At 45.2% G+C, this 17,800-nt stretch overlaps 1 protein-coding gene across 2 annotated transcripts in view; it reads right to left on the reverse strand.

The window, feature by feature from the left end:
* FAM234B (family with sequence similarity 234 member B) overlaps positions 1-17,800 on the reverse strand; it is a 393,337-nt gene that overhangs the window by 95,345 nt on the left and 280,192 nt on the right. For both annotated transcript variants that reach the window (XM_069652723.1, XM_069652722.1), the window contains exons 7-8: positions 7,717-7,858; positions 6,180-6,323 (exon numbers count right to left, since the gene is read on the reverse strand). In XM_069652723.1, coding sequence (XP_069508824.1) covers positions 6,180-6,323; positions 7,717-7,858 — 286 coding nt within the window. The remainder of the gene's footprint in view (positions 1-6,179; positions 6,324-7,716; positions 7,859-17,800) is intronic.

Consider the following 17,800-nt stretch of genomic DNA (forward strand, 5'->3'; position numbering starts at 1 on the left):
CAATAGAACACACACAGGTCTTAAGTGCACTGCAAATTCAAAACCTTTATGAACTTTGTTATTATGGGCGGGAGAAACACCAATGGGTTAATAGTAAGGCCACTATGGCAAAGGTGTAAGGATGGAAAGACTCTGTCTCAAGGGCCTTACTATGGTAGTACACCTCTTATTACGTGTTGTCAAACCAAAGCTCCTGACCAGTATCAGTTCTAGGGTTATAGCACCCATCTCACGTCTTGGCAATTCCAGGCCTAAGGATACAGCAGCCTGCTTGCTTATTAACACTCCCACCAGCAAGTACGTCTTCCCGATTGCTTAGGGTTAATGGCCAGACCGCGATATTCTCACCTTCTAGATGCAGGTAACCTTCCTTGGCCAGAAACCATACTTTATAACGCACTCCAATTGGGAAATATGTGTCCCCCTTACTTAAGACATGTGTCAGGCTGTGATAGTATACTTCAGCCAGGGGTCACACTCCAAGGGCCACTGTTTCTCACAATCACAGAAGCTGGATATTCTCAGACTCCGACCAGGTCTCCCATTTTGTCCGATTGTGCAGTTTTTTTCTTGGGGGTGTTTCCAGGCCAGGGTTAAACTCTCATGCAGCCACTGGCATGATTGGCCAAAGGGTCAGGTCTTAGCCTACACAGCAGCAACTCTCTTGGTCGATGTTTCTTCTTCCTTACTCCTGCCCCACTTTGAACTCCTTCAGACCCTGATCTTGAACTGGTCTTTGGCCCCTACTGCAGAGCCATGGGCTCTTCCATATTAGTCCGATTGTCCAATAAAGGCATTGATTGGTTATTCCATGGCTTCTCTTTATTCCAGAACCCGTGAATATTCCCCATTACAGTGTGCCTTTCAAGGGATTTTCCCAATTTCACGAAGACTAACGAGAGTCTGATCATACTGTCGCTGTTGGCAATCAAACTCAACGTTAGGGTAGAGGCAGTTGAGGGCATGGTGTAAAACATGCACTCTCCATTAGTGATTGGCTACTGATAATGGACTCATGGCGAGTAAGAAATGGTGTGCTGTCTACTTATAGAATTGAGGGGGCAAGTAACTTTTTATAGCCGTCTAGCAGCTTGCAACTTGAAATTATTATCCCTGGCTTAAAGGGCCCATCTGCTATTTTAATGCCAGGCAGAAGAGAAGCGTTGACTTCACAGTGCTGCAGCGCAAGGCTGTGTCTACCCCTCACCTCTCTGACAGACTGCTTAAGGTGTAAGTGAGTGATGCACTTGTGAATGAGAATGGCAAAGTTGGAAGCAGATTTGGGTCCTGAATGGATTTCATTACAGGGCAGAGGACTATATGAATAAAAGATCACGGAGGAGTCAGTCTGCTTAGATGGTTTGGAAAACCGCGTACTGTCCTTAAGTTTCAACCATCTATGCTGGAGGCTTTGAACAGCATCTACGTTTTGCGGTTCTACCTACATGGCACAGCAACTGGCCTTCAGATGCCCACCATGCAGACAAACAGAGGGGTTTCATATGCGACTGTTGAAGACATTACATTAGGACACAACATTTCAAAAGTCACATTCCACTGGAAGCTGTGTTTAATGAAGAGGCTGGTGTCTAAAACAGCAGGCTGAAAATCCCCACTGGTCTCAAAGCAAAAGCAGCCATGGAACCTGCCATTTGGGCTGGTTGACTAACGCCTACCAGGCATGTTTCAATTTCTGATGTCTCTTTTTTAGCACGCTGTCTTGAGTACTCCATCAACCTAGGCAATATGAATCTGGACAACCTAAAATGGAGAAAGTGGCAAGGGTTTTTGCCTACAGTTATGCCCCCCGCCCTTCACCACCTCAGATCTAGCAGAATTTGTCTATGTAGGTAGGTAACTATCAGTGTGGCCGGGTGAGGAATGTTGGATACAGGCCAGTAGTTGGTGGGGCTGTCTGTGTTTTCTGAGTGATCTTTGAGAAGTGGTTTGATGTAGGCAGATTTGAAACTTCTAGATATGGTTCCTGTTTCCAGGGAATGGTTCATGAGATTGAGGAAGTATTGTGCAGGTAGCTCTTTGCCGAGAATGTTCATGTAGATGTTTGGAGGGGGAAGGGTCTACTGGCTAGTCAGCATTGTTGCCTTTTTTAGTGAAGTCTTTTGCAAAGATTGGTATGAAGTAATTCAGTATTGGGTTGACTCTGGTGTGTGGTCACTGGCGAAATTGTTGATTATGTTCTTGGGCATAGTGTTTATGACTTGTTGGATTTTTAAAGTAGTTTGCCAAGTCATCACAGAGTTTCTTCCGGAGTGGAGACTTGATTGCAAGATGTCGGGTTTCCCCTCTCATTGATGATGTTCAATATCTCTTTCTGGGAGTTGCTTGTTTTTGAGGTGCGTTCTGCATAGTGCAGTTTCTTTGCTTTTAGGATTTCTACTTTATAGAGCTGCATCTGTTTTGTTATTCGATGTTGTCATGTTTCCTCCAAGCTTGCTTGAGTCTCCTATTTGCTTTCTTCAGGGCTCGGAGGGGGGGCATAAACCATCTGGCAGTTATTTGCTTTTAGGAAGAGGCGAAGAGTTTCTTGAGTGCTACAGCATCTAGAGCTCCTGTGAGCTATTTTGGGGGGTCTCAATCCTTTGCTCTGGTGGAAGTGTGTCCAGGAGAGCTTTTGGTGGTTTTGTGGATTCCTGTCTGGTGTTGAGGTCAATGGTGTTGAGGGATTTCCATTTTTTTCCTGTATTGGAGTTAGATGTATATGGGTGGCTGAATTACAAAAGGTGTCATAAGGTCGTCGCTCCAAAGAATGTGTATTGGGGGCGCAATTGTAGTCAGGCTTTTTTTGCAGAACATTGCATCCAAAGTGCATCTGGCTGCATGGGTGGGTTACCCAAAATGACTGAATTAAAATTACAGAATTATTTGGTTAAATTTCGGCCATACGGAAGGTTTGCTCAGCCGAAGGTTTCGACCAAATCACTCATTCAGTGGCATTATAGTAAACAAGGGCTGCAGGAGTGCCCCCCCCCCAGCCTTGTTCACTATAATGTAAGCAGGGGTGTCCCCACAGCCGTTCACGTAAAGCAAGAAAATAAAAACCTTTTTTAAAAAAAAGAAAAGGGCCCTGCAGCACCAGTTCCCGATCATGGAAGTGAATGGGAACAGGCGTTGCAGGGACACAGCGAGTTGGTGGCACAAAGCAAAGTGTGCAGCTGCATGGCAAGTAAGGGGGGTTAATGTATTTGATTTGGGTTGTTTTACTGCAACAACCAAAGTGTATTTTTTGGCCAAAACCGCTATGGTTTTTTCGGCTCCAGTTTGTTCCGTCATGGTAAAACAACCCAAAGTCGCATGGGTTGACCCATTCACCATTTGTTGTGGGTGCATGGTGGATAGTTGAGAAGTCGGCGATTTGGCAGAGTTGGAATTCTTCTCTTCAAACCAGATGTTAAAGTCTCCTAGCATGATCAGGTGGTCGTGTTCTACTGTGATGCTTGTTATGGCGTCTACAGATTTCTCTGTAAAGGTTGGGATGTATGCGAGTGCTCTGTAGATGTGTAGGAAGGATAGATTGGTGAAATGGTGCAGAGCTAGGTGGAGGAAGAGGGATTCACAATCTGGGATCTTTAACTATGTTGCTGCTATTCAATAATCTTTGTACGCTATGGCTAGGCCACCTTCCTTTTTCTTTGTGGTTGGCCAACTACCTTAAAATCATTCATTAGGAAGGTTACTGTGAGGAAAAGCGTATCTGTTTGCCCTTCACTGTAGAGCTTGTGGTTCCCTGTGCTATGCTTTGACATTGATCTAGCGTTCAACAGGTTGCAGTGAATCATTTTGTTTTTAGGGGTATCTTTGTTCGTTGGGGATTGTGTCAGTATGACATTGGTTCCTCCTGTCATTTGATCCAGTGATTGACTTTGGCCTGGGAGTTGGGGTGTGGCCCTGTGTTACTTTACTGTTATTCATTGAGGAGCTCGAGTAGGGTGCGTGTAGGGTCTGTCGTTTTCGTGGTTGCTTGTGGGTTTGTAACTTGGAATTCTGTCGTCTTGCCACTCCCTTGTGATGAACGGTGTGTTCAGGTTGGTTGGTTGTTTTCTAGTTATTTGGACCTTATTTATTCCATCAGTGGCACTTGCTTCTTATCTCCCTGTGTGGTTAAGATTTCTTTGTATGGCTGGTTGTGAGGGTTTGTAGGTAGATAGGTACAGCGAGACAGAGCGATGTCGCAAAAGAGCTGTGTTCTTTGAAGAGAATGTACGCAGGTTTCCCAGAAGGAGTAGGTGGTGAGTTGTTTGGCTTTCTTTGCTAGTGCTTGGGCCATTATGGGTAATTCCTGTCCGGCTGTCTTTCCTAGATCAAGGCATTTCTGTGTGGTTTGTGCAGTTTGCTTTTGGGGAGGGGGGTAAGGATCTGGTGGTGGAGGGTTGACTGTTTCTGGTTGGGCTTTGGGTGCCTGTTGCTTTTCTTTTTAGTTATACAGATTTTTAGCAGACTAATAATCTAGATGGGAAAATATCCCAGTGACAAATTATCAGAGTGGCAAGGTATCCAGACGTGAGAATATCAGAGTGGCCAGAAATATTTCAGTGGTAGATTATCACGGTGGGAGAGATTCCTGTTGCTAGCTGTTAAAATGGGGTGATTAAGTGACATAATATGGAAGTGGTCATTTATCAAAGTCGCATAGCCTCAGCAACAAGTTATCCAGATGGGAAGATATCACAGTGGCATATTATCCAATGACACGATCTCCCAGCGGCAAAATTCACCCCAGCAGCAAAACTAATCCCAGCAGCAAATTGTCAAAGTTTCTTCATTACCAAATATCAGAACAGCAAATACCACAGTGGGAAGTTATCGAAATTGCAAAAGTCTCCCAGCTACCAATTATCAAAATGGTAAAGTATCACAGTGTCAAAGTGGTAAAGTATCTCAGTGGTGTTTCATCAACTAGGTGAAATATCTCAGTTGCACGTTAGCCAAATGCCAATGGGCTTCATTAGGACCCTGCCGGTCCAGAAACAAGGGTGTCGGTAAGCTCACTGGCACCCTTGTTTCCAGACCGGCATATTACAGGTCTGCCTGCCAGAGCCGTGGTGCCCGATAGGTCTGACCCTGCTGGGCATAGCAGCCATGGTAGGCAGACTGGTCACAGAAGCACCGGCACCATTAGCAACGGTGCCCTTGCTTCCGTGTCCCCACTCCCATAGAGTGCCAAAGGACTCTATAGGAATGGGGACTTACATTTTGCCAGCGCCTGACTTCCCAGCCGACAGATTTTTAATAGCCCGGTGGCACCTGGAAGTCCGGCACCAGTAAATATTACGGGTCTGGCAGCAACCCGCCGGTAGCACCGGTAGGGTTGCCGTCAGACCCGCAATGAAGCCCAATGTCTCAGAGGAGCATTTATCAACGTTGGGAAATATCACAGTCACAATTAATACATTTGCTAAAATATTGCAGCAGCAAGCTATCAAGATGGTATAGTTTCCAAAACATCACAGTGACAAATTATCAAAATGTAAAGTTATAACAGTGACACATTATCACAGCAGCAAAATGGCACAGTGGTAAACTATCGCAGTGGTAAATTATCAAAGTGACAAACTATCACAATAGCAAAATCTCAACATGGCAAAATCTCAACATGCAAACTGTGAGAGTAGGCAAATAAAGTAGCCAAATATCACAGTGGTATATTATTCAAAGGGCCATCCCTTACCTTGATGCTGTGTGGTTCAATGGGTTAGGGCAAGGGGTGTTGCAGAGTAGGGCTGTGGTGCCAGGCAAACAGGAGGCACCCTTAATCTTTGCCCTAGTTTGTGCTGCCTGGGCACAGTGGATTGTGGGCAACGGGTGTGGGGGATGGCTGCCTATGAAGCCAAGTCCGTTTTTTGCAAGTAAACAATTCCAATCTAGCTGACAATACTTGCTGTTTTAAAGCCTTAGAAAAGAAGGGGGTGTGTGGGAAGTGGGGGGGGGGGCATCAGTATTCAAGTTAAAACAGATCACAATACTGCAGGAATGGGAAACAAACAGCTGTTTGTAACATCAAACTCTTCTCCAAGCAAGACATAAGCTTTACACAAACTAGTCTGCAGTCAACAGCAACCCCAAAAGGCACCAAAACAAAAGTAATAACGAAGTAGATCATGGTAAAGAGAATAATGTTCTTTTGAAAGTGAACAGAAAAACAATATTAAAACTGAGTCAACCTTTGAATGTTTTTCTGGTTCAGAGTCCAGCGAGGTTCCAGATCCTGCCCACTTAGAAGAGAGATGCCTTGCTTAGTTGTGATGAGAAGGTCACTGCAGTTATTACCTGGCACAGTTACCAATTGGAGGAACTCCACGCCGCCACTAAAAATAAGCAGACAAGAGAGGCTGTGTTAACCACCAAGTCTACATAACAAGAACCTAACAAAACAGTCAAGAACATGCCCTGCTGTTGTAGATTTATAAGGGTGCAACCGCAGGGCCTTTGCTATTCCTTTACTTGTTCAGCTGTTAATTGTAGTGCCTGCCACAATGTTTAGCAACGGCTGGCATAATTCAGTCTCTAGATATTTCTTTGCCCAGCAAAACTGGTGTAAAACATAGGGTTTATTTCTGATGACCTGGCCTGGCTTTCACCTTTTTCACTGATCTCCGATGTCATCAATGCACCCTTTTATAGGCATGAGATGTCACAGGAGGACAACAAAAGCAGAAATTGGGGCAAAGATGCAAGACAATGCGAGTCATTGTATAAATTGACACTTTTGTATACACCAATGATATGATAGGTTATTTATAACGTGCTTAATACCCAGAGGTTTCTAAACGCGGACCCATGGATTGAACCTGTGTTGCTCTGTGTCGTCTTGCTTCCAAGGCAAGCACATTGCCCCTGAGCTATCCTGCCGAGATTATGCCAGTGAGACCACTGATCACAGGCTTTTCCATGGTTCCCTGGCTCTCCCCTCTCTGCAGACACTAATGATGTTCTTCACTCTTCAGCTTGTCCCTATAAATGGAACTCTCTTCTATCTGAGCAGCAATTCCTGTTAACCCACATCAGTGCTCACAACCTGGTACCAAAATGTGAAGTTAAAGGCCATCAGTGCAGCTTGTGAAAGGAGCTCCTCACAGGCTGCTATGCTGTAGCATGCGTTTTCACATGCATATCAAGGCAATCTTGAAAGAAAACCAGCTCAAACAATGGTGTGAGAAGTAAGGGTCAATCTTCATCTTTTGGGGTGACATAAGCAAAGTTGAAGGATGATAGCTGGAAGTTTCTGAATTAATCTTAATGCTGTTATTGCTCTGGGCAACGCTCAAGACTTTTATTCAGCCTGACATGCCATTACAGAAAAGAAAGATGATATGCACCCAACTGCTAGGTGACATCTGTCCTGCAATGCCAGATGTTAGGATTAAGTCCAAGCTTTCTAGCCACCAACCTGCAGTTTTGCTAATACCAACCAGATATTGAGGAGGCCAACATTTGAAAGGCTGCATAAACCACTAGTAGCATCGTTTAAGGAGTAGAATCACTGGCATCGCCTAAAACACTGTATATCCTCAATATAGTGTACGCGCGGAATTCCCAGCTCAGTTTCACTGTATGCTGAGTGGTAGGCCATTCTGGATGTGACCCGAGAAATCCTGCGGCTCCACCAGTCTTCACAGGGGTCTTTCTTTAATTGTTCAGTCATTCCTGCTTGTGGGTAGGAATACAGAGTATAGCAGAGAATAAAAGAGGCTCCCATACCTGAACACGTCAATCAGTTTAGATTGGTTCACAGATCTTCTGTTCTCCCAATCCTGATCTTCCTTCTGCAGCACTTGAGGGAAACGGTCCCGGTTCTTGGTATGTGCAAATATATCTCTAAGAGCCACAGCCTGGACATTGCCTACAAGTAGACATTATCAAACATTCTCATTTAGCACATTTAATTATTTTATCATCTCATCTCATCTCATTTACTTTATCACAAGGGGTCCAGGAAAAGGTTCTATGCAGGTGCTACTGCCTAGGCTGCATACATGGAATGGCACCATTTCGGTGTCTAGGTATTAGATTTTAATTTACACACCAAGGAATTTAATTATGAACAGAAATGACTAATAACACATTTACAGATGGCAGAGGCATTCCCTGTACAATAGCACAAAGATGAGAACTGGTGGTGAGTCAGCGTATGAAGGTATGAATAAAGTACGACATAGACCAGGGACAATCAGAGCAAAACAAAAATATAATAAATAGGAGACATACAAAGGTAACATTAAACTGGGTGGGGGGCGGCAACTACTTCAAACTAAAGGGGAGTACTGTGCAAATATATGAATTGGATTACGCAGCACTGGAGGAAGTGATGGGGTCAGGTAAGGTGGATGGGATGGAGGGCAGAGGGAGCTCCCTCTTTAGGCCAAACTTTAAAGAGATCCACAGTTAGCTGGCTGTGATTGTGATCGGCAGCGTGTTCCAATGGGCAGGCTGAGTAGGGAAAAAGAGCAGAACGGAGTGGAGGCATGGAAGGGGGCATGGTCACTGCACTTGATTGCAGAGGAGGAGCGGACAGAATAAAATGGGGAGTAGACCAACATACAGTCAGACAAGTAGTGAAGAGCAAGAGCACCGGCAGCTTTGTAGACTAGGAGAAGGAACTTGAAAAGGGAGCGGTTATGTACAGAAAGCCAACCAGCACGTTGTCATTAGGTAGAAGTGGTGAAGGATCTGGGTAGATCGGGTACCAAAGTTGAGGACTTTGTCTAGAGGAAGTAAGGAGCAGAGAGGAAGGCCAATGGGTAGGCATGAGTAGTCATGTTTGCTGAGCATAAGGGTAGAGATAGGTTTTTGTGGCGAATAAAAAATATGAACATTTTCAGAATGATGAAAAGATTCATCTGAGTTGCAGAGGGAGTGGTAGTGAATTGTTGCAGTCAGAGGTCGCTATTAAACAGGACCCCAAGGGCGCAAGCATTGGGTGAGGGAGCAAGGAGGCCAGGCGGGAATGGGATGGGACAGGTAGAGTTGGAAGCCAGGAGAAAGGGGATTTCAGTTTTTGAAGAGTTCAACATGTGGCAGAGGGGAGCCATGCAGTGACTGATTGCAGTGAGACAGTTGGTAATCTGTTCTGAGAGGGATGGGATGAAGGAGGGAAAAAGAAAAAAGATTTGAGTATCATCCACAAAGAGATAATAGTGAAAGTCAAACAAAATGATAAGTCTTCCTAAGTCTTCCTAGGGCAGAAGTATAGAGCGTGAAGAGCAGAGGACCAAGGACTGATCCCTGGGGGATGCCGACAGGGAGATGGGTGGGATCAGAAGGTACCTTGGGATTCGTATTTGTGAAACCCACGGTCCTGGAGAGGGGAATGGTCTACAATGTTGCAAGTGGCAGCAAAAGGATGAGTACAAAAGAGTGGAAACATCAGAGGGAAAGCGGGTGACATGCATGAGTGCAGTCTCAGTGGAGAATTTACCATGGAAGCCAAATTGATGTGATCTTCAATGATATTATCCTCAATGTACTTAGTGATCCGGTTGAAGACCACCCACTCAAGGACCGGTGAATAATAGGGGTGGGGGAGGGACTGGGCAGTAGTTTGTTGGGACGTTTGGGTCAGCTGAGAGTTTCTTCATTATGGGTTAGACAGTTGCAAATTTGAAGGCGGCAGGGCAGAGTCCAGCAGAGAGAGGGAGAGAGGCTAAAGTTCTCAGAGAGATCAGTGCAGGGACTAATCCTTAGCCCCTTGGAGGAGCAAGCAGGTGGAGAGCAGCACAGGGTGGGTTTGCTAAGAGAAGGATAGGTGACAATTCGGTAGGAGATGAAGGCAAAAAGTAATTGAAGGTATGGGGAAGAGGCGGTGCACAGATGGAGGGTTGGCGAGGGAGACAGAGGAGGGCAGTGAGAGTGTCACTCATTGAAGTGGAAAAATAGTGAACAAAGCCACTAACAGAGGGTTGAGGCAATGGATATTGGCTTGGGTGGTGTGAGCAAATCTTGGAGGGTAGTGTAATGAATCAGAGATGATTCCCCAGAGACCCTGGCCTGGGACCCTTCTCATGTGACCAGGGAAAGGCAGACGCTTCCTGATCCTAACAGTGGGGGTGGTGTTCTGCGGGAGGATCACATGAGGGGGCGGGGAGGAGGGGAAATCAGGTTAGGAGGAATGGGAAAATACCTTTAATACATTTCCCCAGAGATCTTACAATCTTAATGGCCTACTGTAAAAGTGAAGATGCAGAAGAAAAGTGTAATTTTCACATTGAGGACTTCCAGTCCCACAATACCCAAAGTACTGGCATGAGGAAAAGGTATGTGGAGGCAGTAGACTGCAAGGTGCAGCCTAGTGATTCTAATGAACCACTCCGGAGAGGGTCTGGTCATTAGGAGTAGTAGAGTGTCTGCAGTGACTCCGTGTTGCAGTGGCAGCAGAGGAAGCTGAAAAACAGAGATGCTGGAGCCGCCGCTATTGCCAGAGCGTATGACTGTCTTCAGAGAGTCTCCAAACTTAAAGACTGCGTATGCAGAGGTTGCGTAGTGGGAATGGTGAGTTTATAAAGCTTTCCCTTGTGTAAATCGTGCTCCGGTGGCAGACGAGTACAGGAGTGTTTGTGTAGCGAGGACAGCTCCTCCCTCGACCGGCGCAAGCCGCAGGAGCTCAGGGAGAAGCAGTTTGCTGTTTAGGCGAAGTGGAAGAAGCAGAAGGCACAGAGGCAGCAGCAAGAGCGGACACGTATGCAGCACCCGGGAATGCGTCGTAATCGGCCACTAGCCATATACAACAGTTTTGAATACCGAAATGATAAGTTAAAGGGGCATAATCATACCAACTTTAAATACCAAACTGATACAAAGAAGCTAAAGTGGCAGATTAGGAACTGGCACAGGCAAGAAGATTGGAGTTATACTTACAAAGGGCTGAGTAATTGCCAAAGCCAAGAAAAGGCAATACTAAAGCCAGTTAAGAGGAAACAGTATTGCCAAAAGCCAAAAGAGGGCCATACTAAAGCAAGCTAATAAGAATCATCATTGCCAAAGCCAAGCGAGGGCAATAAAGAAGCAAGCCGATTGTGAACCTTATGGCCAGAGTGATAAGGGGGCAATAATTGGAAAAGAACTAAACAAGAATTGGCAAAGCACAAGAAGAGAAAGTGTGAGAGAAAGTTGGTTGATGTAAGAGTGGGAACACAGGAGTGTCAGGAAAGCAGCCCTTCCGATAGAAAACATTCAGAAGGAGAGGAGCACAACCTGCCTTGCATGTGGCAATCACAAGTGTGGAACAAACAGCACCAATGTGTTTCTGGACCTCCCAAAAGTAGTAGTCAATAGTGAAGTATTTGGAAGTCAAGAGAATGTACAAAGTTGTTTGAATCAAACTTGACCACCAAAGTACTTGTAGTAGTGTTATGAGTTTCTTTAGACCTTGCAGGTGAGTATACCAGGGCAGGGACCTTGTAGTGATAGATCTGGCAGGTGAGTGGACCAGGTAAAAGACATTGAAGTACTGTGGGGTGCTTAAAATCTTTGACGAAGAAGTTGTGTTGAACTTTTGTTACAAGTGAAGGGACAAAGAGTTGTTATTTCTTTTGAACTACTGTTAATAGATCCTGACAAAACATTGTTGTAGCTAAAGACTAACTGTGGAGGTGTTTGTGCTTCCTAAGAAGAGGTTGCATGAAACAAGAGTTTTCATTTCTTTTGGACTGTTGGAAAGTCCAAGTGAGAGACCTTTGGAGCAATAAGAATCTAATCACCAGAACTTTGTTGTAGAATTGATCTTTCTTAATTTCGAACTGTTGGTTGAAAATCCTGCTTTGAATCTGGGGAAGGGGATCTCACCTTGGTTGCAAGGAGAAAAAGTTACAAGGTTTATGTTGAACATAACTGTTATAGTTGAAATGCCATATATTCCCATTTTAAGTTTGTTGTGTGAACAAGTGTGAGGGACAGATTCCATCCTCTTCAGGGTAGGGACAGTGAGGTGTTTATCAATCCTTTTTCAGTTATTAAAATGGCATCTTATGATAAACCTTCATCAAGTTGTGCGCCTCACATTTCTGACCCCACACAGTAGATGAAATTTTGCAAAGTTGATTGCAGGGAAATAATGTTTGTGAATTAGGATTTGAGAAAGCCGACTGCAGAGGTGAGGGCAGCAAGGGTTTTTTGTAGGCTAGGAGTAGGGTGTGCCCACATCAAAACACATTACACATTTTTGTTTTTAAGGTCTGCATCTCAGAGGCGATCCATGACTGGAGACAGGACGGTGTGAATTTGTGTGCAGGCTAGTGTTAATCAAAGGGTGTTACAAGTACATAGTGAAGGTCAGAAAAAACCTGGTCAATGGAAGAGGCATGAATAGGGAAGCGACAGGAGGGAGGTCCTCATTTTATCAAGGTAATAGACAAGAGCGAGTACTACCTGAATTTAATGGTTGTCATTGAAGAGGAGGGTAAAGGAGTAGTGGATGTAGGGACTAAGATGCTAAATTGAATAATGGAGTGATCAGAAGTAGAGGGGTCAGAGGAGAGAAACAGAGTGAAAATCCAGGTCATGAGCGTTCCCACCAGAATCGGTATGCTGGTCATGGAGGGAGAGGTCAGATAAGACGGAGTTAAAATCAAGGTGGGTGGCTTTGGAGGGCTTCGAAGGCTGAAGTCCCCAGCTAGACAATGGGGATGTCGGTGGGAATGACTCAAGGAGAAGGGTCAGGATAGCCAAGGAGGAGTGAAGAAGAAGAGGGGTCGAAAGAGAGCCAGAACAGTGAGAGGTGTAGTAGGGAGGAGTTAAACAGTGACATATTCAAAAGAGGAAGTGGTGATGTCAGAGGGAGTGGGTTGACAGTGGGTAGAGCCATATTGGTAAGGAGCTCTACTCAGCCACCCTTCTCAAAGAGTCATGAGTGAGGTGCATGAGCTCCCAGGCAGAGGATTGCTTAGTCTCTGGCCCATCCAACTTATGCTTCATATCTGGAACAGACTAGCTTCAGACCATTTAGACAAGGGTGGTCTGCCTAGCAGTAACATCATGCACTCTGAAAGAGTCTTTTGGCAAAGCACTGCCATCTTATGCCCCCTTGTGTGCCCAGGCCACACACATATTCCCTGATACAACATCATGACTAAGTACATACATTTTAAACTCCGGTAGAGCCTTATAGCTAGGTGCACACATTCTAGATCCTGGTACAACGTCCTAGCACAGAACATGAATGCTATGCACATGTACAGCGTCCTATGCCTGGCCTCACACTTGGCCTAACTTTGTACATCCTGAAAGAGGCTAGTGCAAGTTCGAGTTTTCAACCCTTGATGCAGTCTTCTTTGACCAGTGCTGATGTTCGCTGTGTGCATCCCCTTCTCATTCCATACAAAGTATAATCCACAAGTAGCTAATTTGCAGCTCATTCACATCCCGGTCACACAAGATCCTCTCTGGATGTGTGGCAAGGGACAACCTGAAATCCTTTACGGTGCAGACTTTCACAGTGGCACATTTCTTAACCAATTATGACAATGGTCCACACACTAGAAGATATGTTTTTCCGATTCCAACGGCTGTAAGGCTACCATATTGACCCTGCCCAGGCTGAAGGGGGCTTACAATCAGTAAAGGGCTGTAGCCTGAAGGTAAATAAGCCAGACACAAAAAAAAAAACAGTCCTCACCACTGGCATTAGATTAAGAGTGATTGGATTGGTATGTCGTCAGCCAGCGATAAGAGTTTAATTCCAAGCAATGCATATATTAGAGATTTTTTAAGACTGCATTTTCATCATCAGTCAAAATGACAACTGAGAAAATTGCAAAATGTAGTTGCAAGATGGCCGAACTGTGATTTGTTCCCCGGATGTATTTCTAGTCAAATGCCACGTGAAACAGAAACAATGACATAATCTGACTCAAAAACGAGTGCAGCTGTGCAAACTATAGAGATTAACAGTTGAGAAACTATTCTCTACCTGGGAGCGGTTTAACAGATGTAGGTGCTCTTTCAATAAGTACTTGAATAACAAAGCGGAGAGAGCACAAAGAAGCTGAGGTGTACATGTAGCGGGGAGGGATAAGTGCATGTGCTTTCAACTAATTCTAATGAATCATCTGCTCAGGACTAATCTACTGGAAGAAGAATTGGTCCTCAAGTAAGGTGCTTTGAATAATGCTTTGAATAAATGGGAGACACCTATTCGCAAAATTATACAGGACACTTGCCTGACTGACATGGTCCAGCATTTTGCATGGAAAATAGTGCAGAATATCACAGATGGCCGCAACAAAGACAGTTTTAAGGGCTTTTATTACTTGTCAACTAGTGCAAGCCGTTCCCCTCCATAGCCCAGCCATCCCTCAACCCCATACTTATCATTAGAGATCGGGAACCCCTACCATCTAATATTCCCTGACTGAAGGCGATGACCTAAAGTGAAACACCTTATCCCTCCAACTTCATCTGGAAACAATCTAGGAGGTCCCTGACCCAAAGTCCACCAACGTGGTATCTGATAGGTGCCTTTCAGATACTGAGGCCCCACTCCGTCTCTTAGTTTCGTGCCCTACTGTTAATTTTCCCTACTTCTTTCTGTATCTCACCCTGTTCTTCCACAGCTCCTCTCCCTCCTTCTCGCCCACCATCTCCCCTTTCTCACCTTCCAGGCTTCTGGCTCCCACTATGCTCTCTCCACACCACTATTACCACCTCTTTCTCTGCACTACTATCACCACCTTTCTCCTCGCTACAACTGTTACCCTCTCCACGCTACCACCATTCCACTCTACTGGAGCCCTCATACTCTCCAGGTTGGATTATTGTAACTCCATATACATTGGGGCCAACAAAGCAACCATCCAGAGGATACAAATACTGCAAAACAACGCACTAAGAGCTGCACTCGGCGTGGCAAGAAGATCTCACATGTCTGCCATCAGGCGCCATAATAATTGGCTTTCGACTCACAATAAAATCCTGCTAAAAAAAGCTCCCCTCAGCTATAAAGCTCTCAACAACGCTGCCCCCAGTTACCTCACTGACAGATTCCAAAGGAAAATTTCTATCAGACCCATGAGACTAGCCCACACCAACTGCCTCACCGTCCCAAGATTCAAGCTCTCTAAAATTGGTGGTTGCAGCTTCCCCGTCAAAGCGGCCCAAATGTGGAACTCCTTGCCACACCCCATTAGAGAAGACCAACCCTACCAGAATTTCAGACTCAGATCAGTAAATCCCACACATGATTACAGACCACACAGCTACACTGGCACTTCTCCATCCTTCCTCCCATCTAGTTCCACTAGATCTGTACATAGAATGTATATATGTGTATACTTTCCTTGATGGATGTCAATGCATGATCACGATGTACCCATACTTGTTTTCTGTAACTTCTGTACTCGAGCTTCGCCTATTCTTGTAACTGCTGCGCCCTGATACCCCTGCGTCTGGAGCGCATTACAAATGATTAACCAAAAAAACAAAAACTCTCCACGCTACTACTCCTCTAACTACAATACTACTATGCACTCTTTCCACACTCCTCCCCACTCCCAGTCACCCTCCTCTCCTTTCACTCTACCGATCACCTTACTATTCACTCCCTACTCTCATCAGTCTCACTATCAAACCTTTCTTGCCACTTAAAACCAAGTGCGACTTTCTCTCCACCATGCACACTCCTTCAGCAATTCTCCACTCTCCTCACTAACGTCCTTCCTCGTCTGGTATCCTGGTCCCCCTTCCTTGACCACACCCGAATAATCCACACCTTAATGCTTCCTGCTCACCCCACTTTTCCATCCATGTTCCCTCTATACTGGCTACCTCCTCACCCGGTTCCCCAGATAACTGCTGGCTTCCTTTTTTCCCCTGGCAGGTGTGACAAGTATGTGAAAATCTAAAAGGGTTTTTAAGCCCAGCTCCTTTCTGATCCCCATGTCCGCTGGTTCTTGGTAGTAGTGGCCCACTGTAGCAACAATCCGTCTCAATATCCTTAATGTTCCTGTGAGGGCTCCCCGGCATGTACGGGATACCAGAGTGACAAAGGTAACAATATTGTCCTTATGGGTGAGTGAGTTGCATCCCTGAAGGGGGCGGTCCGTGGTCCGTTTGGTGTATTTTTTGTTGGAAGTTGGTTTGTGTGGGCAGATGAAATTGCCTTGTTGCTGAGTTGATCTTTCTGCTGCCTACATCTCTCCTGATCAGGACGACTGCTCGTACTTCCCGCACTGGGTCTTGTGGAAATTGTAGTTTCCCCAGGGGAAACAGAAACAAACTGGTGAGCATTGTGAAGAATGGGTATGGGGCCATACTATGTGATAATCATTTCATGCATTCAGTCACAAAAAGAAGGGATAGGGACTGTCTCTCCCTCACCACCCTCAACCCCTCCCCACTCATGATCCGCACTTCAGGGCAGGACTGGCTATGGGAATCCCTGTGGTGGGGCTCCCACCCCTGACTAAGAGGGATCCCGTCCCCTCTTGACAGAATCAGGTACAGTGCTCCTTTAACATGCAGTTCATCAAATACCAGCCACACAACATCAGGAACCACACCTTTCCGCCTCTGTTCACTCCTTAAACCACAACCAATTTTCGCTTTTATCTCCATCATTACTGGATTTGCTAACATGACCTCACTCCTCTTCCGACACCACATCCTGATGAACTTCAAAAACATGAGTGTCACACTCTTCATCCACATTCACTACCTCCACCGCATTGGTTAACATCGAAAGACAATCTGCCGCTTTGTTCAGCAGTCCGGGCCCATACTAGACTTCCAAGCTATACTCTTGCAATCCTGTGATCCACTTCCTTATCCCGAAAGATACACTGTCTAAACCCTTTGTGGTCAGCACACCCCTTAACAGTATGTGATCAGTATGGACCACACACTTTGAACCCCACCCAAAAGGTCTAAAATCTATTGCCCACTTCATGGCCAAAAATTCCTTCTACAGGCGAATAGTTCATGTTGGGCAAGATTGTGTGCAGTATCCTTTGTAAGACTACAGCAACCTTGACCTCCTGGCAATAGTAACCCAACCCTTGTTATAAGTCTGTACTGCACGGGTTGGTAGTGTGTCTGAGCAGCCAGGCCTATCTCAAGAGGGGTCAATGTGAGCAGTAGGGTTTTTACACAGAGATTCACAGTGACAAGTATTCAAATAAGCCTTCTTCAGAAGGGTGCAATATATAAGTAACAAATACACTTCAAAATACACACTCTTAGGTTCTCTAAATCAGCAAGTACCCATTTAGGATGGCACACAGGAGGTTCCTACACCCTTAGGTGACTTACATAACTAGCACACTGTGGACATTAATATATCACTGGAACATTTAGAACAATACTGGGTTTGGTGTCAAAGAAAAGGGTTTGAGAATAAAACAAAGGTTACACAAATATTCTGAAGCAGTTAAGTACTTTTTCACCCCAATGCAAAGTAAATTAGCCCTTTCCTGGAGGAAAGGTAAAGCACAAAGTCAGAGGTAAGAAGAGTCTTTCAGGAAGCCAGGCCAGCCAATGTCAATTGAACAAAAGTCTAGGTGAGCTGAAGCACTTCCTACAGGTAAGTTAAAGTCGTGCACAATGTTTTAGAAGTCTTTGTAGAAAAAATAGAATCACTGTAGAGCCACAAGCTGGGAGGCTTGTGAAGGGCAAAGCTGCAAGCAACTCTGCAAAAGCAACCAAGACAAGTCTCTACTGAGAACAAGAAAGCCTACACAACAAGAGGTAAGTCCCCTTAGTTTTACAGTACCTTTCGTCAGAAGAAATGGTTCCAGCTGGCTTCTGTTCCTGTGTATGTCTGCAGATCCTGTTGTTCCTGGGCCTTGTGAGGACAAGA

This window comes from Ambystoma mexicanum, chromosome 3p (genome assembly GCF_040938575.1).
Source record: "Ambystoma mexicanum isolate Mex_15411 chromosome 3p, UKY_AmexF1_1, whole genome shotgun sequence".
Lineage (NCBI taxonomy): Eukaryota > Metazoa > Chordata > Amphibia > Caudata > Ambystomatidae > Ambystoma > Ambystoma mexicanum.